General features: G+C 43.6%; 1 protein-coding gene across 6 annotated transcripts in view; it reads left to right on the forward strand.

Moving 5' to 3' along the window:
• The window catches only part of MGLL (monoglyceride lipase), a 155,511-nt gene extending 135,729 nt beyond the window's left edge, over window positions 1-19,782 (forward strand). For all 6 annotated transcript variants that reach the window (XM_072598332.1, XM_072598335.1, XM_072598333.1 and 3 more), the window contains 2 exons: window positions 12,650-12,865; window positions 14,920-19,782. In XM_072598332.1, coding sequence (XP_072454433.1) covers window positions 12,650-12,865; window positions 14,920-15,045 — 342 coding nt within the window. In that variant the 3' untranslated portion in view covers window positions 15,046-19,782. The remainder of the gene's footprint in view (window positions 1-12,649; window positions 12,866-14,919) is intronic.
• The last annotated feature ends 3,518 nt before the right edge of the window (window positions 19,783-23,300 follow it).

The following is a 23,300-nucleotide window of genomic DNA, read 5'->3' on the forward strand; positions in this document are numbered from 1 at the left end:
AAAGTTCTCAAACAGGAAGTGAGGGCATTTCAAATAGGAGAGAGAGGTTTAGAAATTTGTCTGTCTGTGACCAAATTTTGCTTTGTCATTTGAATGTCAAAAGTGGGATTTTGGGGGAACTCTGTGGCAAACTACCTTGCAGCAGACCCAAGGAATTCAACCGACTGTGGTGATCTTTCTTGCTTTCATAGCTGCCGAGCCACAAAGAGGCTGCCCCGCATGGGTGAAAATCTTGGCAAGGTATTTGTGTGCCTCCACAGGTATTAAAGGGGCAGGCAGGTGGCACAATAGGGGCAGCTAGGTGATACAGTGGATAGAGGACCAGTACAGGAGTCAGGAGGACCTAAGTTCAAATCTCACCTCAGACACTTGACACTCACTAGTTGTGTGACCTTGGGCAAGTCACTTAACCCCAATTGCCTCATCCTGGGTCATCTCCAGTCATCCTGATGAATATCTGGTCACTGGATCTGTATGGCCCTAGAAGACAAATGAGGCTGGTGACCTGCACAGCCCTCCCTCACTCAAAACAAGTCAAGTGCAAGTCATGTCATTATTTCTCTGATGGCCTGGTCTTCTTCAGCAACAAAGGATGAACACACAAAGTGGCACAGTGGATAGAATGCTGGGCCTGGAATCAGGAAGACTCTTCTTTGAGTTTAAATCTGGCCTCAGACACTTACTAGTGTGACCCTGACCAAATCATTTAATCCTGTTTGCCTCAGTTTCCTCATCTGAAAAATGAGCTGGAGAAGGAAATCCAGTATCTTTGCCAAGAAAACTCCAAATGGCACCCCAAAAAATCAGATATGACTGAACACCAACAGTGGCAGATATTAAAAGTAGGTGAGAATCAAACTAGTGGGTCCAGAGAACAGCTTGGTCTCCCTGCATAAGCAATATTCCATACGATCCTTTCAAAATCAGACTCTACATTGAAGATATAAGATATGACCCTAGGTAAACATTCACCTCTGTAGGCCTCAGTTTTCTGATCTGTAAAATGTGAAAGTTGGACCAGATGAACTCTAAAATCCTTTCTAACATTACTGTAACATCCTATGTTCTGAGGAACCTTATACCTTCAACACTGTTCCAAGGTCCTTTCCAGCTCTAACGTTCTGTGTTCCAAGGACCCTTCTAGCGCTAACATTTTATGTTCTAAAGTCCCCTCTGGTACAGGTTTTGTTTTGTTTTGTTTTTTTCTTTAAGGTCCCTTCCATCTCTGACATTTCATAAAATGCAGGAAAGGTAGGTTAGCACCCTAGATTAAGCATTCTGTTTGCAGGGCTACCCTTCAGAATTCACCTTAGTTTTCACCATAAATCTTGTAAGCACCTGTCATCTACAAGGATATTGAGCTGGGCACAGGGGTTATCTCTACAAACAGTAGAGTAGTTCCTGCTCTCAGGGAGCTTACAGGCTGCCTTCTGAATGAAATAAGTGGGATAAATGATTCAATTCTTCCCTTTGGGAACCTGGGAGATTGTTCTGGGTAACCTTGGTCAGCTTCATTGGAGGGGGGCTGCTTTTAAAGGAGAAGGCTTCTTCTCCCCTCAAGCAATCAGTATGTATCCAAGTGCTTTAAGATCAGACCCACTGACTGGTTTATTTCAAAGCTGAAATATTCTAGCTGATACTTTAAGTGTTCTGGTAGTAGCGATGTAAGACAGTTTCTGAGTGCATAGTGTCCTAGGGACATCTATTATTTACATGTCAAATATATTCCTCTTCCAGAACCAACTTTCTGTCCTCTATAAATATCTTTGGGATGTGCTCCAAGAGCATTCTTACTAGTTTATATTCACGACAGGCAGGCCATATGGTGAGTTCTATGTATTCAAGTTGTAGTTATAAGTCAATAACTTTTGCTTACTTCATTTCCAATCTAGAATTTCCCCCTCCCTCCTTCTGGTCCCAGTGAAGAAAAACCAGTTCTCCCGTAGTCTTAATATGATAAGAGATCCGTTTCCAACCACACATATCAGATCTTTCTCCATCATTCCTCATAGACCAAAATATGCTTTCCAAAGGCCTGTATTCAGGCCCATTTGGTCACTACCCAGTCCCTTCAGAAAGACTTCTGCTGTGAATATTTAAAGAATGGAAATATTGAAAATCTCTAACTAAGCCACCCAGCAACTAAAGCTAACCTCATCCCTCCCACACAGCTTTCTGCAGACTCCCTCCTTGCAAGGATCATTACCTTTCTAATACAGTCTGCTTTTCTTAGCTGTTTTCATCTTATAAGCATCCATCATTCATATTTTACAATCCACACAAAAGATTTGTCTGTTTGCTGCAGCTTAAAAACAGCAACAGAAAACTCCCCACACAATCCAAAGCCCATCAGAACATCTCTCGGCATGTTCTATATCGTATGGGGGTGCTGATTGGGGGGTGGGGGAAAGGAAGACAGCTCATGTGAATTAAGTTCCATTATTTTACTCCTTGGGAATAGAGTGCCTGTCAATGTAGTCACCTGCCTCCTTTTGATGTTTTCCCCCAGAGTCCTTCCCTTACTGACTTTGATAAAAACAGATAGAAGCCAGCCTTGCATTCAACTGCTTCCTGAGCCCAGCAAACTGATGCGCTCTGAGCAAGGGATGGATCAGGGTGGATAATAGAGGATAATAGTGACAGCTCCCATTTATTCAATGCCTTCTGGTTTGAAAAGCTCTTTGCCCATGCAGAAACTAATAATAACAGCTAACATTTGCATAGCTCTAAAGTTTTCAAAGCACTTTACAAATACAATCTCATCTGATTCTCACAATAACTCTGGGAGGGAGGTGTTATTATATAAAGGCAGGGAAAGGCTGAGTGATTTGCTCAAGGTCACACAACTACTCAGTGGCTAAGACTGGATTTGAGCTCAGGTCTTCCTGACTCCAGGTCCAGCATCCATCCACTGCACCACTTAGCAGCCTTATTTGAAGAGCTCAGAGAGCTTGACTGATATACTCAGGGTCACATAGAAAGTAGCAGAACTAGGATTTCCTGACTCCAAATCCAGTGGTCTCTCCATATCCCTGACTCCAACCAGTACTCTACCCATAGCTCTGACCCCAGCAAGTACTCTATCCAATCTAGTTCTCCATTCATAACCCTGTCTCCAAATCCAGTACTCTACCCATAGCTCTGACCCCCAGCAAGTACTCTATACAATCTAGTACTCTATCCATAATCCTGACTCCAAATCCAGTACTCAGTTCATAAACCCTGGGTAAATAGCTCAAGCTCTCTGAGTTCCTCAAATAAGGCTGCTAGAACACGGAACCTAAAGGCTAGAAAAGACCACAGAGGTCATCTACTCTAACCTTCTCATTTTAGAGAAAAGGAAACAGTTCTAAAAGGAGGAAATGCCTTACCCACAGTCATACAGCCTGTTAATGAGAGAGCCAGGATCAAAACTCAGGCCTCCCTGCCCCCAGCCCTGCAGCTTAATGTTTATCTTCATGACTGTCTTTCGCCAATTTGGGATTCAGAAATTGAGGCTTGTTTGATTCTGGGATTCTAAGGTCAAGAATTAGGAAAAAGGAAGACTGTACTCCTCAGCTGGTATCATGTAACTTCCCACACCAGTTTCAAGCAATGAACAATAGCTGGAAACCTTGGCAGGAGTGTCTGAGTAGCTGTCCACTCTCTGTCCTCTGTGGTTACTCTAGGGCTACACCAGCTGTTTATTTCTGTATCTTAGCTAAAATGTCAGGGACCATTCATTGTGAAGGGAGCTGACTTTTAGCATTGGCCTCAGTGGGAAAGGAGTTGTGCAGGTCTCCAAAGGAGGAGCAATGGAATGAAAAGGGCAGTGGTGTTTTGCCAGGAATGGAGAAGATTTAGAGCACTACATGACAGCCGGGGAGCGAAGCAAGAGGTCAGAACTAGGATTAATCAGTAGCTATTACATGACGTCAGATTTTGGCTCAGTCTAAGACATTTCTTTCTAATGGTTTTTGTGGTTGTTTAGTTGTTTGTCATATCTAATGCTTTGTGATCCCATTTGGGGTTTTCTTGGGAAAGATGCTGGTGTTTTGCCATTTCCTTCTCATTTTACAGATGAGGACACTGAGGCAAACAGGGTTAAATGACTTGCCCAGGGTCACACAGGTAATAAGTGTCTGAAGCCAGACTCACAAAAATGAGTCTTCTTAACTCTAGGCCAAGCAGTTTATCCACTGTACCACCTAGCTACCCCTAATGATTACAGACCCAACAATGAAAAAGACTGCCTCAATGGATAATGACCTCCCCATCAGTGGAAGTATTTACACTGAGGCCAGATGCTGTCAGGAATGTTGTAGAGTGGAATTCCTGGGTTAGATGATCTTTAGAATTCCTTCAAGGAAAAGTGAGAAGACAGCATGGTGTGTAATTGATGGAAGGCTGACCTCTAAGTCAGCTTGACCTAGGTTCTCCAAAGCATGTTGTCTGTGTGACCCTGGGCAAGCCACTTAACTTGCTGGTTTCTCAGGCATCTCTTTAAGATGATAAATTGCACAAGAGTTGGCCGTCTCCATTGTTAAAGGAAGTTTCCTCACGGAGAGCTCTGTAACGGTGATGAAATCATAGGCTTAAACAACAACAACAAAAGAAGAGGGATGACAGTGTGATAAAAGCATTGACTTTTCAGTTAGAGGACCTGGGTTCAAATCCCGAACATTGAGGGAAGTCACTTTAAAATGGGAGAGAGAGTAAGTGAAACTGATTCCTAATGTCACTTTCAATGTGAAATCCACCATCCTTCCAACTTCGAGATCTCTATGGGTCAGACAACTCTAAATAGTCCCTTTCTAGAAAATTATCTGGAATATTCCATGGCAGGTTATTCTTATGCATTTTGGTGCCTTCTCGTAAATAGAAGACTATCCAGTGGCTTAAACTTTGATCTTCAAAAAGTGATGTTTTTTGAAAGAATAAAAAATGATGTCAACGTGTTTGATTAATGGCCTTCAAAATCTTTAAAATCAAGCCCTCAGTTTAGGTTAGTCCTATCTAATTTCCTAATCAACCATTAGAATGTTTCATTACCAAATATTCCTTCATTAATTTGTAGCATCCTGCAGGACAGAATCCCCTGCTCATAATGAATGTTTCTTTCACCAGACAATGGGGTGAAGTGGTAAAAACATTGTTTGGAATCCCAAATCTGCTGCTTTTTACCTATGTGAACTTGGGCCATTCATTTAACCCTGCCAGGCCTCAGTTTCCTTATCTATCAAATTAGTAGATTGGATTGGGTGGCCTCCAGCTCTAAATCCCATGATCCCATATCCAGAGATTATGGTGACTAGCTGCCGTTGGCGTTGGGATATTCTGATTTGGCTAAGAGAGTGGAACATCAAGTTGCCTTATTCTATACCTGGCAGTGGATTGAACTGCCTAGAAACTGTAGGGTGTCAGATTCTTCCCCTGTACAGGGAGCTTTCTTTGCAGTCTAAGTAGAGGGGGCTTTCTTAAGTGTCAAGTTAAGTCCTCAGACTATAGGTAGGATCAGCCTCTGAGAATACTCTCATCCCACACTCCCAGAAACAACCATTGGCCCCATGACATGAATGTGGAGAGGTAAAAAATTTGTAAAAAAAGAAATCCATGTTATTATTATATTTTACACAATTTGTCTGGGATATGATGTTTTCATTTTTTTTTTAAGTTCTCCTCTCTTATACACCAGAGGGGGATGTTCGACTTACTGACATGAAAAAATGTAAAGCAACTTTTAATAAGATTGGGCTGTCTGCCAGTATACCATCTAGAAGCTGAGCACTGCAGTGAATCCTGAAGTACTGCTACTCATGAGGGCTTGTTAAACCAGCTTCTCCAAGTAGAATCATAGAATGTCAGAGCTTAGGAGGACTCTAGGACATGGAAAGTTAGAGCTGGGAGGGACTCTAGAACATGGAATGTTAGAATTGGAAGGGGCCTTTAAACAAGGAATGTCAGAGCAGAGAAGACCCCTAGAACATAGAATGGTAGACCTGAGGGAGAAGCCTAGAACACTGAATGTTAGAGCTGGGAGTGACCCTAAAATATGTAATGTTAGAGCTGGGAGGAACCCTAGAACATGGAATATCAAATGTGGGAAAAGTCTTACAACATGAAATGTCAGGGCTGGGAAGGACCATAGAAGGTCAGATCTGGGATGGACTCTAAAACAGGGAATGTCAGAGTTGAAGGGGACCGTGGAACAGAGAATATGAATCAGAAGAAATCAAGTTGAAACATAGAATGTCAGAGCTGAGGATCTGGTAAGGGTCTTTAAATATGGAATGCTTCAGATGGAATGGGAATCTTAAAACATAAAATGTTATAATAATAAAGGAACTTAGATCATAAAATGTCAGAGGTGGGAGCAGCCTTAGAACAGAGAATCTCAGAACTGGAAGATTTTGGCACATGAAATGACACAGTTGGGAGGATCCTGAGAACACATAATGTTCTCTATGGAAGGGTTTTGAAATTCTTCTAGTCCAACCCCATCATTTAGGAGAGAGTGTCTTAACTGAGACCCAGAGAGAGTTGATGAATTTCCCGTTATTGCCCAATGGGTTACTCTCAGCAGTCCAGACCTCAGTTTGAGTCTCCATCTAGTGCTCTCTCCATTCCACCAGGTGACCTTATGGTCCACAAATATTTCAGATAGTTGTTTATGTGATACCACCCACTGACATTCTACTGCAAACAAGCTTTACATTTTTATTTCCCACTCAACGAATCACAAGATCTTAGATGAAAGATCAGATCATGGATAGAGTCTTGGATCTGAAATCAGAAAGATCTGAGTTCAAATCCAGCCTCAGACGCTTACTAGCTATGTGATCCTGGGTAAGTTGCTTAATCACTGCCTGCCTCAGTTTCCTTCTCCATAAAATAGAAATAATAATAGCACCTACCTCCCAGGGTTGTTGTAAAAATCAAATAAGATAATAATTGTACAGCACTTTGCAAACCTTGCAGATCCCAAATAGGCTATATACATTCAAACTATGATTTTTACCTCCTACCCCATATTTCACAGAGGAGGAAACTGAGGCCCGGTTAAGGGGAGCTGCTTTGCCTAAAGTTACAGAAGCAAAAGAGAAAGCCAGAACTTGAACTCAGGTCATCCCATCCCAAACCCAGCACGATTTACACTGTATCACACTGAAAGATCGATTATTGGTCTTACCTATCCTATAACTAGGTGCTCCATCTCTCTCAGACCATTAAAATCTAAGGAAAATAGATCTTAGTTTTCTCTTTTAATTTAAAGATGAAATCCAATTGAATACTGGGAGCATTTTTATTTTCTGGACCAGATCTACAATTTCATAGGTGTGGGGAGATCCCAGTGAGTAACTCCCTCTATTGGCACTTTCTCTGTATTTTATACTTTTGGATTTGCCTTGGGACACTGAGAAGTGACTTATCCAGGGTCACTCAGTCAGTACGTGTCAGAGATGGAACTTGAATCCAGGTATCTCTAGTTCAAACTGATGCTACATTTTGGGTATAAACATTTACACCCCAGAAATCACAAGTTAGAAATCAAGGTTTGATTTATTGTTCTGCTGATTGTCTAGAGACTTAAGAAAGTGGTGGGGGAAATGTTAATAATACAGATTAAACTTAAAAGTGTGTCTCCTACTTTTCAGAGAGCTAGTTGTTAAATATTTACCCATACATCCCTCATCCAAGGTCAGCCCTCTATTCACTATGCCATATCTTTTATTATAAAATAAGATGGAGAAAGTAAAGTCCTAAGTTTTGACAGCAGGGACAATCCCTTAGTTATATTTAGTCAAGGACTTATTGAAAACTTGGAGGATATTGACTGAAACAGTGTTATTATCATTGGTTTTTTGTTGTTGTTCAGGTGTTTTTGTCATGTCTAACTCTCTGTGGCCTCATTTTGGGGTTTTCTTGGCAAAGATGCTGGAGTGGTTTACCATTTCCTTCTCCAGCTCATTTTATAGATGAGGAAACTGAGACAGACAGGGTTAAGGGACTTGCCCAGGGTCACATAGCTAGGGTGGATTTGAACTCATGAAGATGAGTCTTCTTGATTCTAAGCCCACTGTAACACCTAGCTGCCCTTATCATTGGTTATTTTTTCATTCATTCAAAGGTTCTTTCTGTAAAGAAACTTTATTTTTCAAATCCTCAAAGCCCAAACACTGCCTACTGGCTGTCTTTGAGTTCTAACTAGCCCAAACAAGGTCTTGGAAAAATAAAGGTTTGTTGAACTGAACATCCCTGAGAAATAGTATCTATTCCCACTCCAGTGGCCCTTTAAGGGCACCACCATGTGTGGCAGACAGACAGATAAGTGGCTGAGCCCAGGTCTTGAGCCAGGTTCCTTGACTCCAAGGCCAGAAGCAAGAGCCCTCCATCTGGCATGGGAAGAGCTCCTCCTAGACCCTTTTACTTCCTTCTAAGCAACAGAGTCGTGCACAATGTCCTCGCTCTTCTCCTTTCACCCACAGCCCTAAGTCCGCTTCCCATCTCCTCTCCTGCCCTTTCCCCCACATTTGCTGACTGCACGGCTGGCTTGGCAGGAACTCAGACCCAAAATAGACCATTGTCTGAAGTGGCCAATATGGACAAGGACAAGAAGCAATTTGAACTGCATGTCAGGAAGATAGTAAAGCTGTTGGGGCCATTAACCCAGGGAGCAACCTTCTGGAGGGGCCCTCAACATCTTCCGTGGGTCATTAAAAACCAATCAGGGCACAGCTCCTGAGGGTATTTAAGGAGCAGGCCTGGGAGGTTAGGGACTTGACCTTGGAAGGTTGTCCAACCTCAAGCCCTGTAACACGAGAACCAGACGTAACCTCCCATCCCAAGCCACTCACCCCACCACAAGCTCCACTCAGCAGTGGAGGGCCCCCAGATGGACGGTTTGGCTCCAGCCCTGGGGCTGGGAGCAGGACAGACATTATCTCAATGGTGGCATGTTGTTCAGCCGTTCCTTCTTTTTTTTCTCTGGCAATTCACAAAGAGCTGAGTTCTTCTTGGCTACTTCTAAGCATGGAAAGGAATGTGGCTAAATCTGCTGTGGCCAGAGATTTCAAGCAGGAGGGGACTTTAGATGCCATGTGGTCTGAGCCTTTCCTTAGCAGAATCTTTCCCTGGACACATGACCAGAGATATAGCCGCTGGTCCAAACATCTTCAGCAATTAGGACCTATCTACCTCCTAAAATGCCCTCAGTGGATAGAGCTCTGGACCTGGAGTCAAGAAGACCTGAGTTGAAATCCAGCCTCAGATCTCTTCTGGCTGTGTGACTCTGGAGAAGTCACTTAACCTCTGTTTGTCTCAGTTTCCTTCTCTGTAAAATGGGAATAATAATAGTACTTAATCTCCCAGGACTGTTGTGAGAATTAAATAAGATAGTGTTTGTTAAACTCTTTGAAAATCTTAAAGTACTCTACAAATGCTAGTTTGTCATTATCATCATCATCATAGCAATTAGACCTAATTATTAAGAAGCTTATCGAGCCAAATTCTGCTTCTCAACAATGTCTCCCCGTCGTACCTGCTCCTGCTCTCTGGAACCAAGGATCAATCAGTAAATGTTTATATCTGTATACATATATATATATGAATATATATGTATATATGTGTATATGTGTGTGTGTGTGTGTGTATAGCTATGTTCCAGGCACTATACTAAACACTGGGGATACAAAAAGAGACAAAAGACAGTCCCTGACCTCAAGGAGCTCATGTTCTAATGGGAGAGACCATACACAAAGCAAGTTATACACAGGATAAGCAGGAAATAATTGAAAGAGGGAAAGTCCTGGAATGAAGAGGGGCTGGGGAAGGTTTCCTGCCAAAGGTGGGGTTTTCTTTGGGACTTAGAGGAAGCCAGGGAGGTCAGTAGTGAACAACCTTTTGGACTCTTGAAGATCTGCTAAATCTTGTTTTCTCCAGGCCACCCTCTTCCCCATGTCTTCCATCCAGCTTTTGCCATTCTAAGGCCCCTCCTCTGGGTGCCCTCCCATTCATGAAAGTCTCTCTGTAAATGCGGTACCCTGAGTCAGTCAGCAAGTATTTATTGATCACCAACTTTGTGCCAGGCATTGAGGATACCAAAACCAAAGAAACACAGGAAAATGGCCAGATTGGACAACAGTCCAGACATTGTCTGGTGAAACTACACTTGTGGTCAGAAGTCCGGAGTTCAAGTCCCAGTTCTAACACTAAGTATGTAGCCCCGGGCATATCACTTAACCTCTGAGTTTGTTTATCTGTAAAATGGACAGAAGGCTTGCACTACATACTTTAAGGGGTTTGTTCACAAAGAAAAGGCTACTTTGTGAACTCTTAAGTGAGCTATTATGATTATACACTGGGGCACAGGACAACCAGACTATGATCTCCTTTATTGTGGGCACTGGCCTTCTGTTGATGCTGCCTGAGAGCCCATTAATTTTTGTGCCTGCCCTGTCATACCTTTGGTGTGGGTATGACTGGGCCAACTGTCCGCTGAAGCTCTTTCTTCTTTTTCCTGAAGGTATGCAAGCAAGCACCCTTACTTCTGTTCCAATTCACAGTTCGTTGGCTAGATGGTCTTCTGACTCTGAGGTTCTGATTCCCATCCCATTTTTCATGTCACTCACTCACCCTAGCCAAGCCTCTTAAAGTCAGTCCTGTTGTACCAGCCTGCCCCTACCTCCAAACTCTGTGTCACTGGGAGGGTATAATCTCCTCATCAGCCTGGGAGGAGTCATAGAGAGAGAGATTGAGAAAGACCTCCTAAGAAAAGTAACGTTTGAGCTGAGACTTGAATGTTCTTCAAGTTCTCCTGTTCATAGGAGTCAGAAGGGAAGAGGGGAAGCATTGCAGGCAAGGAGAAAAGCTAGTGCAAAGACAGACCAGAGATAGAGACAAGCATGGCAGGTACAGCAAATGAGCCAATGGAGCTGGATTGTAGCAGTCAGAATCTAGAGTCGGAAGGGTTTTAATAAGCATCTAGTTCAACAGCTCCATTTTACAGAAATGGAGGGTTGAAGAAAGGAGCAGGCTTTGCTCAGGTCACCCAGCTAGTAATAGTGACTAGAACCCAGGGCCTCTGTCCCACAAGTCTAAAGAACTCCATGATACCATGCTGCCTCTGAACAGGAAGCAAGACTGCAGAATATAGCCAGAGGGTTGGAAGGAAACTCAGAGACATCTAGGCCAATCCTTTCATTTTGCAAATGAAGAAATAGAAGCCCAGAGAGATTGAGTGATTCACCCATGATCACACAGGTAGCAAGTCAGGTAATGGCTTTTTCCTTATTTGATAAATGATTTTTTTCTAATTGCTAATGAAAAACCAAGCATAGAGCAGGATATGTACATAAGTGACCTGAAAGCATCTCCCATTGCCACCAACAAAGTCTTTACCCCCTCATGCCCAGTCTAGTTCCCCAGCTCACAGACTCTTCCTCTTCAGGTGTCTCTTACATACCCCTGCCATCTTAATCTTTTTTTATGTTTATTTTGGGCAGCTAGTGCATAGAGGGCCATGCCTGGAGTCTGGAAGACTCATCTTCATGAGTTTAAATCCTGGCTCAGACACTTAGTAGCTGTGTGACCCTGGGCAAGTCACTTAACACTGTTTGCCTCAGTTTCTCCATCTGTAAAATGAGTCAGAGAAGGAAATGGCAAACCGCTCCAGCATCTTTGCCAAGAAAACTCCAAATGGGAACAACAACATGTTTATTTCACTCCGTTTTAATTGTTCGTAAACCTCCAGTGATGGATGTTTATCTAAACACAAAACCCCTCCCCTAAAAGCTCCTTTATGGAGTCCCCACTTCATTCTGCTAACTGCGCTCAGTCCCTGCTTCCTATAGCCTGCTCAGTGGAAGCATCTTAGAATATGAGCTTAGACTCATAAAGCTGAAGAATATTAGAATCGACAAGGACCTTGAGAGATCATCCAGGCTAACCCTCATGTGCTCCGGGTGATAGAAGGGAAGACCAAACAAGTGACTGGCCCAGGGTCCCATGGCAAGTTAATACTCAAGCTGGAACTAGAACTCAGGTCTTCTTATTGTCAGTTCAGAATGCTTTCCACATTACTTTGTCCTGATGCCTAGACAGATGGTTGTTTGATGACATGTAGTTACCAACTCTGTAACTCTCCTGTGGTGGGAGTCAGGGTGGCAAGGTGTCAATATGGTTGATATTTCATAGGTATAGGCAGCAACCTGGACAGTCCCAAAAAGTTGTAGTGAGGGATGGGGAAAGAGAGAGGAGAGAAGGCGTGGAGATTAAAGGAAGGAGAGAGAGAGAATGAAAGGAGGAGAGAGAGGTTAGAGAAAGGAACAAAAGAAAATAAGATGAGAAAGAAAGAAAAGAGAAAAGGAACATGAGGAAAAAGGAAGAAAGAATAAATGTGGGTGAAGATTAGAAATTTCCTTGATTGAGATGCCAGGAGGAAGGAGGGAGATAAGCATATTTTTTTGGAGCCTACTATGTGTCTGGCACTATGCTAAGCACTTTACAAACATTATCTCAGGATTAAGAAGATAAAAAGTTTTGTCTGAGCTCTTAATTTTCCATTAAATACAAGCTGCCTGCACAGCAGGTTCTGAAGATCATAGAAATTAAACTTAGCTCAACTGCACTCAGCCAAAGGAATCCTCTGACCTTGAACTCTTTCCTCTGGCAGGTGGATTCCTACAACTCAGATCCCCTGATCTGCCATACAGGATTGAAGGTTTGCTTTGGCATTCAGTTGCTGAACGCCGTATCCCGGGTGGAGAGGGCCCTCCCCAGGCTGACGCTGCCAATTCTGCTGCTGCAGGGATCCGCTGACAAGCTGTGTGACAGCAAAGGGGCCTATGTCCTCATGGAAGCTGCCAAAAGTCAAGATAAAACCCTGAAGGTAAACCTCTGGGTGCCTGTGCTGTGCTGGTTCTAGGGCCAGCTGTGATGCCAAGTGTGATCATCAGGTCTAGAGTAAAAAAGTGGAAACAGCTGTTAGAGGTCACCAAATCCACACTCAATCATGTTGTAAAGAAGGAAACTGAGGCTCAGAGGGGTCACTGCTGACACTCGAACCGGGGTTCTGTGACTCTAACTACACTACCCCACTTGGGTGCACAGCCGAGTCACCTCTGAGATGTAAAGAACATAGGCTGAAATAAGGTGACCATTGAGTCCTGCTCATTCTGATAGGTGTGGTCCAGCCATGTGTGTGTGTGTGTGTGTGTGTGTGTATGTGTGTGTGTGTGTATTCTTGAAGCCTAGGTTGGAGTTGTTGACATACAAGGTGTTCCAAGAGCCTTAGTCTTTTCTTTCTTCCTCTTTCTCTCTCTTCCTCTCCTCTTTCTCTATGTCTCTCGTTTTGTTTCTGTTTCTTTCATCACCACCCCTTCTCTTTTCTCTCCTGCCCTCCCCCCACTAGTGCGGGTTTCATCTTTAACAGTTTAAAAATGCACCAAGACTTTTGGAACATCCCGGGTTTGGGGTGAGAGAGCAGGCTTGGTCTAGAAGAGTGCAGTGTATGGAAGGACCTGGATTGGTTCTGATTGAGTAAAAGACTCTAAGCTTGAGGTGGGACAGCTGGAAGAAGCCATTACTACATTCTAGAATCTCCAGACTGGCACTTGGATCTTTCTGTGTGAGTAAAAAGGATTGGCCCATACCCTTCCATCAGTGACTGAAAGAAAAAATGACCATGGGTATGCAGCACCTACCAAGAGGATGGTGCCAAGATGGTGCCACGCAAAATACCAGAGGCGCTGTCCCTTTGATGTTGTTGGTCTTTTCCTTCTGTCTCTCCCCACTGGGCAGTCATTCACTCCTGACCTCCACAGTTATTCCCTTCTCAAGCTACAAATGTTATTAAGATCCTATGAGATGGGCCTATGGGAGCTGTGAAGAGCTTGTTATTTACCCTGAGAAGGTAAAACTGAGAAGACTCTGGATTCCCAGGGAAGCTGAGCACAAGAGCCATAGCTGGTGGGGGGCAGGCATAGCGTCCTAGGCATAGACTGGGAGGACTCATGTAGAAGGAAGATCTGGATCAAAAATGAAAACCTTGATTGCCTCTGCATGTGGCAATGGCAGCCCTGGAGAAAAGGATACTCTGTAAGAGTGACTGTGGAATAATAGCCCTGTAAGATATACATAGCACTTTTATTCCTGACAGCCCTGTGAAGGAAATAGTACCATATATGTATTCTATATGTGTATATGCACAGACACATGCTATGTATGGTGTGTGTATATACATAGACACATGCATGTACACATGTGCATGTATCTACACATAGTACATACATGCATGCATGTGCATAATCCACATATACACATGGTGGTATGTTTATAGGCACATGTGTACATGTATGGGTTATGTGTGCATGTGCTATGTGTATATACATGTGTGTACCCATGTGTGTATGTATATAGAAATAAAATATTATATAGAACGTGTGCCAACATAGGAACATGTGCCCATGTATGTATACACACATATCATATGTGTGTACATGTATACTATTTCTATGTAATGGCCATTTTCTAGATGATGAAGCAGTCTCAGATTGGTAAAATGGTCGCATGATCCATCCTGGGTCACCAAGTCTTTAAGCTTCCAAGCTGGGGTGAGGGTCCAAGTTTTGTGACAGCCAGCCCAGGGTCATTTGCCCTATGCCATGCTGCCACCTACTAAATGGTTGCCCTTTTGGTGTTGATCACCATCCATAAGCTGGCCTTCCCAGGCCCACTTTGGTAGACAGAGTGAAGATTTGAATTCACACTCAGCAGACATCTCTAGGGAGCCTCCTCTATCTGCAGCGGGACAGTTACTGTTAGTGAGGCTGAGACTTAGATCCATTTTGTCAGCTGTGCCATTCATTTCAGATGCCATGGGGTGGATCTTCTCTCTGTCCTATCCTTGATGGCTCTGACAATCTGTTTTTCTCTTGACCACAGATCTACGAAGGTGCCTACCATGTCCTCCACAAAGAACTCCCTGAGGTGACAAGCTCTGTCTTCCACGAAATAAAGATGTGGTTCTCTCAAAGGATAGCTTCAAGGGGAGCCACTTCCAATCCCTAAGCACAGCAGACTGGTTACCATGTCATGGTCTGTGGGAAATAGGCAGAGAAAGGGGTGGAAGCTGGTTTCTTGGCTTCATCTTACCAAAATCTCAAATTGGAGGGATTCCTAGCACAATTTGCTTAAAACAAATATGTAGACATTCCTATTATGGGATGACCCCCCCATCAGCTATCTGAACATTTCCCTTAAGGGGAGGGGTGTGGGGAGGGAGAAACCCTTTATGGTAAAAGGGTACCCGGTGGGGAAAAAGCTACAGGCAAATCTCAAGGTAGGGACTATATGCCAATGATTGTCAGAAGGAGCCCCTGTGCACCAACTCTCCCAGCTCCCATGTGGTTTCTCTTGGAAGCCTGGTATTACATGAGGGGTCGGGGGAGGGAGTGCTGTCTCTCTACATATGCTGCAGTTATATTTGCAGTGGTTTTATAACTGACACTTTGTTGAGTTTCTCCTCCTAATGTGATCTGTATCAGAAGGACTCTTGCCCTATTCCCCCACTTCCCACCTCCCATTTGATATTCAAATAGACAGAAAGTGAGTTCTGTAGCCAGAAGGGTCAGGTAGGAGATCTGTCTAGTCATGGGATCAGTGAAAGTTATTCCATGAGCTATTTCATGTCTAATTCAGCTGGCTGGGATTGTAGAGCCTCCAGGGTGAGGCTATCATCCCACAGATAAACTGAACACAGGAGCACATTAAACTCCTTCTCAATATAATCAGGTTTTCAGGGGGAAATCAGAATGAAATATTCAAAAGGAGCTTGAAAAATAACAGCACACAAACCAACAAAACAGAAGACAATTCTCTATTTTCCCCAAATAGACCATTCCCCTTCAAAGGACAGAAACCCTGGAGTTAACAGGTCTTCTATATACCTTCAAAGAGTCTGCCTTCACTTGTTTAACCACTGACACTATGAAAGAAAAAGCCGTATTTAATAGAAAATGTTTAATATATGATGCATATTATAAGAAATATAGTATTTTGATGATTGAGAGAAGACTAATTATCAGACACTAAGGAGGGTTTGAGAGACCCTTGCTAAAGCAGTCCAGATGCCATCAAGACCCAAGACCATTCAAGCGTGGCTCTTCATGTCTCTGTCTTCTCCAAAGGGTGCCATTAGGATCACTTATGTCTCTTACTTAACATGGCCCTAGCCCTCTGTCTGTGCCCCCAGCTTTGCCCATCAACCTTGGGGGAGGACCAAAGTGGACTCTGCCTATGAGGGCCCAGAAGTGTTCCATTGCTCTTTGGAAGATGTCCATCACTCTGAAGAACAGGACCTAAGGCGCCTTTCCAGGGTCCCTCCCCCTACCCATATCCCCCAGACTGACTCTCTGGAAGAGAGCAGCTATGTCCACTGGCCGTCTATGCCAGTTAAAGCCCAACTATCTCTTGGAGAGAGAACCAACAGGATTTGTGAAATATAGGCATTGGAAATGGAATAGTTTGAGCAGAGAGCTAGTGGTAGCAAGAGCACTGTTTGGATGGTCTGCCATCAAGGAAACTAAAGCAAATCTGAACTATCCAGAAGATGCTCAGGAGATAAAATGAGAGGAAACAACAGCTACCAAGGTGATGCTGGTGATGAGTAAACCCTGGAGACAGTCTTCCTTCCTTCATCGATTCTGCATGGAGGGCACTTCTTATGCCAGGGTTTCCCATCAAGTCCATGGTGTGCAGGGCACGAATTGGCTTCGCCAGATCTGGTCCAGCTCCTCCTCAGTCCCTGAATGATGTGGGAGCATAGAGACAAACTGACTCAGCAGTTTGGCTGCTTGGGTAACTGCTCCCTAAATTCCATTTGGTGCCTTCAGAATGAATTGAGGGTCATCGAACATTTCCTGAAGAAGTCACCAGTACTGAGGACACAGCTACCTCTGGTGGAAGGATCTGGGTGCTCCAAAATTGCCAGCACATTCTCCCCAGTCTTGTCTGGCTCATTGGGAATGGACCTTAGAGAGGAGATGGGGGAATCATTTGCCTCATTTCCCAAGTTTGCCCAGCACAGCCAGGAGAAGTTAATAGTCCTAAAAACACAAACGTGGGAAAGCCGGAAGCAGATTAGAGTTTTGCATAATTAACAAGCAAAATTCAGGGGGGGGAGTCACTTTCTTAAGTCAGTGAGGGGAACTTGTCTTCTCTCTCTCGGGCCCCTGACAGCAGAATAAAAGGACTTGGAAGGAGGATGCCTCCAGCACTGATTCCGATCCAGTGGCCCGCTTCTTCTCAGGTGTTGTTTCCATCTGCCTCTCTTTTCCTCTTCTCTTCCCCTCAATGAATGCCAGCAATAAATAGGGGGCCATGTGGCTAAGACTCTGCAGTAGTGTCTTTTCCAAAATGGACTTTAAAAAAAAAAACTGCATGGTTCATCAGATACACAGCTGTTGTGAAGCTCTGAAAGGGATAATTCAAGGAGCAAACCCCCATCACAAGGGTCCCTCCCACCCATCAGTCTGCAGGACTCATTTCTGCTTCCAAAACCGCACATAGACGCCAAGCTCACCCACTGAAATGCCAACACCAGTTTCACAACAGAGAGGCAAAAATTACATCTTTCTTCCACCCTGCTGAGAAGTGAGATTTTGGCCAAAAGCCTTCTTCCTTCCCTTTCCAGGCCTCAAACTCATCTGTAGATCTGAAGGTGAGGCAGAACCTTGGAAAAGACATTTACTGAAATATAGCTGCCACGTCTCCCAGGAGCTAAAAAGGTGCTTCTTGCTTCTGTCCCAGCTCGACTCATTGCCACTTTTGTGGGGCACCAGTAATATGGCTAGGTTAACAATAACTGGCAGTAAAAACTACTCCTGGTATAGCCTCACCCATGCCTACCACCTTCAGGAACCCACTTTGGCCATGAGAGCCTGGGCTCAGGGAAGAGTCAATGAGATGAGCCACCTCAGAGAGATGGAAACCTTTTTCCCCAGCTCCCACAAGACACAGCTACCTTGGTCACCACTATAGGCTGGCAGGAGGGTCTTACTCCTGAGCTCAGTTCCAATGAGATCCAGAGAATAACAAATGACCCTTGGTGAGACCATGAGTACATTACCAAAGGCAGGAGGCAGACAGGCACTTGTGGGTTCACTGGCAACAGACACCATAGTCCATTTGGTTTCAGATGTCTAGATTAGAGTCAGTTGCTTGGGGAGGTAAAAATAATGCAGAGATTGAGTTCTGGGCAAAAGATTAACCCACATATGCTTATCAGGACCAAAGAATCCATCAAAAGAGCACCATTTTTTAGTTGAAGAAAAAAGCAAAAATCTTGAGTAGGGCCCTTAGCCTTCTAAGCAGTGAATACTAGTCTTTAGGATGGTAGAAGTGATCACACTTATCACCCTCCCTCTTCCCCAAACAGTTCCTCGAAAAAGCACCCACTCCCTTACCATCCAGCCCTCCTAATCCAGGGCCCAGTCAGTACTGGGATGCAGGACCTAGCCTTCCACCAGGCACTTTGAGGCACAGATCCCTTAGCTATGTACCAAGGTTTTTGAAGTAAGGTATGAAGAGGGAAACTGACTTCTGAAGAAATGACCCAGATGCTAGGGCTATTTCATCTAACTGCCAGTGGAGGAAGAGTTCCCCCTTGGACCGAGCCCCAGTGTTGACTGGGACAGAAACAAGCAGAGGTTCCCAAACTCGTAAGGAGCAAATGACAGAAATCTGAGTAAACTGAGGCAGCCAGCCAGACCTGGCACCCCAGAAGGTGAGGTGGAAATAGAGGCCAAAAAAGAGGAGAGGAGAGGAGAAGGGAGAGAGAGAGAGAGAGAGAGAGAGAGAGAGAGAGAGAGAGAGAGAGAGAGAGAGAGAATCTTTGGCTAGTATAACTGGGTCTTGAGGATTCCAGGGACTGACAAATCAGAGTAGAGACTTATCTGTGAAGAAATAGAATCCACCTTTTAGAATTCATGTTCCTTGAGGACAGGAACTGTCTCTCTCTCGTATTCGTATCCCCAGCACCTAGCACATTGGCTGGCACCAAATAAATGCTTGTTGGTTGAGTGTTGGTGCCCACCATCCAGTCCCTTTTGTCTTAAGGGATTTTAAACTGTGAGCATGTGATGCCCAGCATCTTGAGCATGGTAGGAGCTTAACAAACACTTGATTAAATTGCACTGGATAGAAATGAATTAGATTGTACTGGATGTGCATGCAAAACTTTTGTGTAGGAATGGAAACCAGTTGTTGCTGATGAAGGTCCCATGTTCCCTGGGAATCTCACCCTCTCACCAAGCCCCTTGTCCCCAGTGGTGATGGGGAGGTGGCAGGTGGTACGCTCAGGTCCTGATTCCAAACCATGTGGACTTCCACCCATCAGTGGCACTGCCTTCCTTGTGCACTATTTGATGGAACTGGGTTTTCCTTTAAAAAAAGGACACAGCCCAATGGCGATTGAGCAATAGTTCTCTGTGCCTGTTTCCCTTCTCCTTCCTGCACCCATCACTCTAGCATCCAAAGGCCCTACATAACAAAAGGCCAGAAGCATCTTCTGTTCAATGCTATTTTCCTACCCTGTCCCCAGCCCTGCACTTTAACCTATTGCTAACATAAACCTATCAAGACCCCCAAGTAATTCCTATCGCATTCCTCTCACCATGTTCCATTGCAGTTCAATGACATATGCTCATATAGACTTTTAGTGGGGCAAATATATACAAGTTTAGAACTATTACAAGAACACAGTGTATGATTACTGGTAATCTATAATAAAAACATATGTTTTCTGAATGGCGTTGGATCTGTGTGTGTCTGTGTGTGTTTTTCTTCAGCAGAGCTCAAACGCTGTTGTGAGCAGCTCTTGAACATTTCTCTCCAAAACTGGAAAACTGCAGTCTTCTTTGCTGAGATGGAGATAAGAGTTTCAGCTGCTGCCCCACCCCCATCACAGCTTCTTCACTTGCTAAATCCTCAAACCACTGTCAGAGGCTCAGTGAGAACTGTTTGAGGAGTAAGGTACAGTTCAGTTCAGTAGGAGAGGTGTCTCTCTCTGCCGATCACCACTGCCAGCCCCCACATCATTAAGGACAATCCAAACAATTGTGAGCTCAAAGGAGAGCTGGGGTGATAAGACAAGGCTAGTGCAGGAAAGTATAAAAGATGCTGGATTTGGTGTCAGGGAACATGAGTTCAAATCCAACCTCTGTTGTTTATTGCTTGTTTGACTTTGGTCAAGCCACTTCCTCTCTGAGTCTCGGTTTCCTCATCTACGTGATGAAAAAATTGGACTAAACAGTCTCTAAGTTCCCTCCTAGTCCTGGAATTTACGTTCCTACGGTCTTCACAATGTTTGCTAAATTTAGTTTTCCCGTCTTCCTTTCCTTCTTCCCTCCCTCTCCTTCTCTTTCCCTTTCCATTCTTTCTTTTTTTACTCTTTCTCCCATAACCCACCATCACATGAAACTTAAAAAGGATCTTTTAATTTGTTAATTTATTGTTTTGACCATCATGCATGTTCCTTGTTTTTAATGGAAAAGACCAATGAGCTGAATCTTTGGTTTCTCCCCAAGCCTACAGATTTATATGTGCTTCGTTCCCTGTCCTGCCTAAGGCTATTAGATGGCTTCCCTGTGAAGAGAATCCAAATCTCAGAAGCCAATAGCCCTATCTTACACCTCTGGAGTCTTGCTTTCAATCTGGGAACCCTTTCTCTCTCCACTGAGCTAGGAAAATAAGGGGAGGAGGGGGAAGGGAATGGGAAAGACAGCTTACTCGGGAAACTGGTTGAAAACAAATTTTAACTCAGATGTATCTTCCTCATGTAAGACTTCTGGCTAGATCACTTTTTACAGCTGACTACAAGAGATCAGAGACCAAATAATGACCAGATTCCTTTATCTGACATTCAAGGTCCTCCATGGAATGGACCAAACTAATGCTTTCCAACTCCAAAACTCTGTGATTATCATAAATGTCCGCCATATAAAAAGCATCATACCTACGAGCCCTGGCTCCTCTCCAAGCTGTGGCCTTTACAGTTAACCATCAATCATAGGATCAGAGAGCTGGGAAGGAAACTAGGGGTCATCTTGTCCAACTCCTGGATTTTACAGATGAGGAAACTGAAGCTCATAGAGAGGAATTGAGCCATTTTATTTTTGAGGAAAAGAAACCCAGAAAGGGTAAGTGCCTGAAGCAATGTTAAACTTCAAGCAGATGGCAAAAGAGAAGGCCACTTTTAGGCTCTTTCATATGAAAAGAAAACCAATCCATATATCATTTTGTATTAATAATGCAGCAAGACCATGTGAAATTAGGTCTAGCTATAGAGGAAAGGGCAATTGGCTTGGAATCAGGAAGACTTGTCTTCATGAGTTCAAATCTGACCTCGGACACTTACTAGCTGTGTGACCCTGGGCAAGTCACCTAACCCTGGTTGCCTCAGTTTCCTCACCTGTAAAATGAACTAGAGAAGGAAATAGCAAATCACTCCAGTATCTTTGCCAAGAAAACCCCAAATGGGGTCACAAAAAGTGATACAGAATTGAAGAAAAACAACAAAATAGACCTAGAAACATGGTTATATCAGAGCTAGGCAAAATCTTAGAAGTTTTTTCCCCCATTTCATAAATGGGAAAACTGAGTCATAGAGCATCAAAGTGACTGGCCCAAAGTCACACATCAAATTAATAACAGAGCTAGGGTAGAACCAAGATTCCTGATGCTTCAGCTTCTAGGACTGCCCCAGAAAAATATGACAAGAACCAGAGGCTGGTGAAGTATCTGAGACCTGAGATAAGGAGCAACATGACATGAAAGAACACTTTGCATGATTTTAGGCAAGTCATTTTACTCCTCTGGGGCTCACTTTCCTCATTTGGAAAAGGAGGTTGAAGTAGAAGCTCTCTAAAGTCTATGCTCTCAGCATCCAGTGGGGATTTTACTTTTAACTGAAAACAGTTGTGTATTCAGTCAAGGAATATTTATTATGCAACATTAATACATTATGGATACTCTGGGGGAAAGTGTATGCTTGGCCCCCCACTCACACACACACACACACACACACACACACACACACACCAGAAAATTCAGGCTAAAATCTCCCACAATGACTGTCCTAAATGCTACACGTTTCACAGAAGGGTGCAGGGAAGAAGGGCTGGAGGGAGACAACCATTGAAAAGGACAAGGCTCCAAAAGGAAGAGAAGAAGGCAGGGAAAACTTAAGGATAATTGTCATTTCTTCATATGGTTTAGGATGGGTGACCCACCAAAGAGGAACCATGTATTTCTATCATTTTCCCCACTGCATAATTTCATCCTCTTCCAGTTTTGAGAAGGAAATAGACCAGTGGTTTTTCCTCTTCAAGCAATGTTCCAGTTTTTCCAGGGTGATAAAGAAAGCAACAATTCTGATCTATTCTTCCACAAATCACTTTTCTTCTTGGGACCTCAGCTTCTGCAGATGTTGAAGAGGTTCGTAAGATCACAGGACCATAGAGCTAAAATTGGAAGGGACTTCAAAGACCATCTAATCCAACCTCGTTTTTTAAATTTATAGGTAAGAAAAGTAAGGCCCAGGGAGTATCACACAGAGAGTAAGCATCAGGGGTGGGACTAGAACGCAGATCTTTTGACTCTAGGCTCATGGATGAAGTGACTTCTGAGGTCCTATCTAGATAGGGAATTCTGTGGTTCTGTGCTCCTAAGGAGAGTTGTGCCCCTGAATATTTGGAGACCAAAAACCTTGGAGGTATCAGAATTCCAGAGTTTCTCATTCAGAAGAAATCAGAAAGAAAACCCTCTTTATCATTTTTCTCCAAGTACTTCCCCACTAACACCTGGAAAAAATCCTGATCGTTAAAATATTTAGAGTGATTAAAAAAAAAAAGCTGTGTAAGATTAAGGTTTATTTCCAGATGACTGATAGTGAAGAGTGCTGCCCATTCCCCGGCAGAGTAAATGAACTAACCAGGCAGAACAAGACACACATTACTGGACATGACCTATATGGGAATCTGTTTTGCTCGACAATGCATAGGGTTGTCAAGGGCTTTTTCTTTTTCTTTTTTCTTTCAGGGGCAGGTGGGAGGAGACAAAGGGAGCAGAGGGAAAAATAAATGTTAATTTTTTAATAAATTTTAAAGAAAAAGATGTATGTCTCTTGATGGCCAACCTTATTTCCCAAATGAATTTCAAAGAATGTACTAAGGAGATTTTGACAGTTTTTTCAGACCTGGGCCCCTCCCCCCCACCTTGGCCCAGTACTTTTTCTGAGAGACTTTATCTTATTGGACTTCTACAAT

The sequence above is a fragment of the Notamacropus eugenii genome, chromosome 3 (genome assembly GCF_028372415.1).
Source record: "Notamacropus eugenii isolate mMacEug1 chromosome 3, mMacEug1.pri_v2, whole genome shotgun sequence".
Classification (NCBI taxonomy): domain Eukaryota; kingdom Metazoa; phylum Chordata; class Mammalia; order Diprotodontia; family Macropodidae; genus Notamacropus; species Notamacropus eugenii.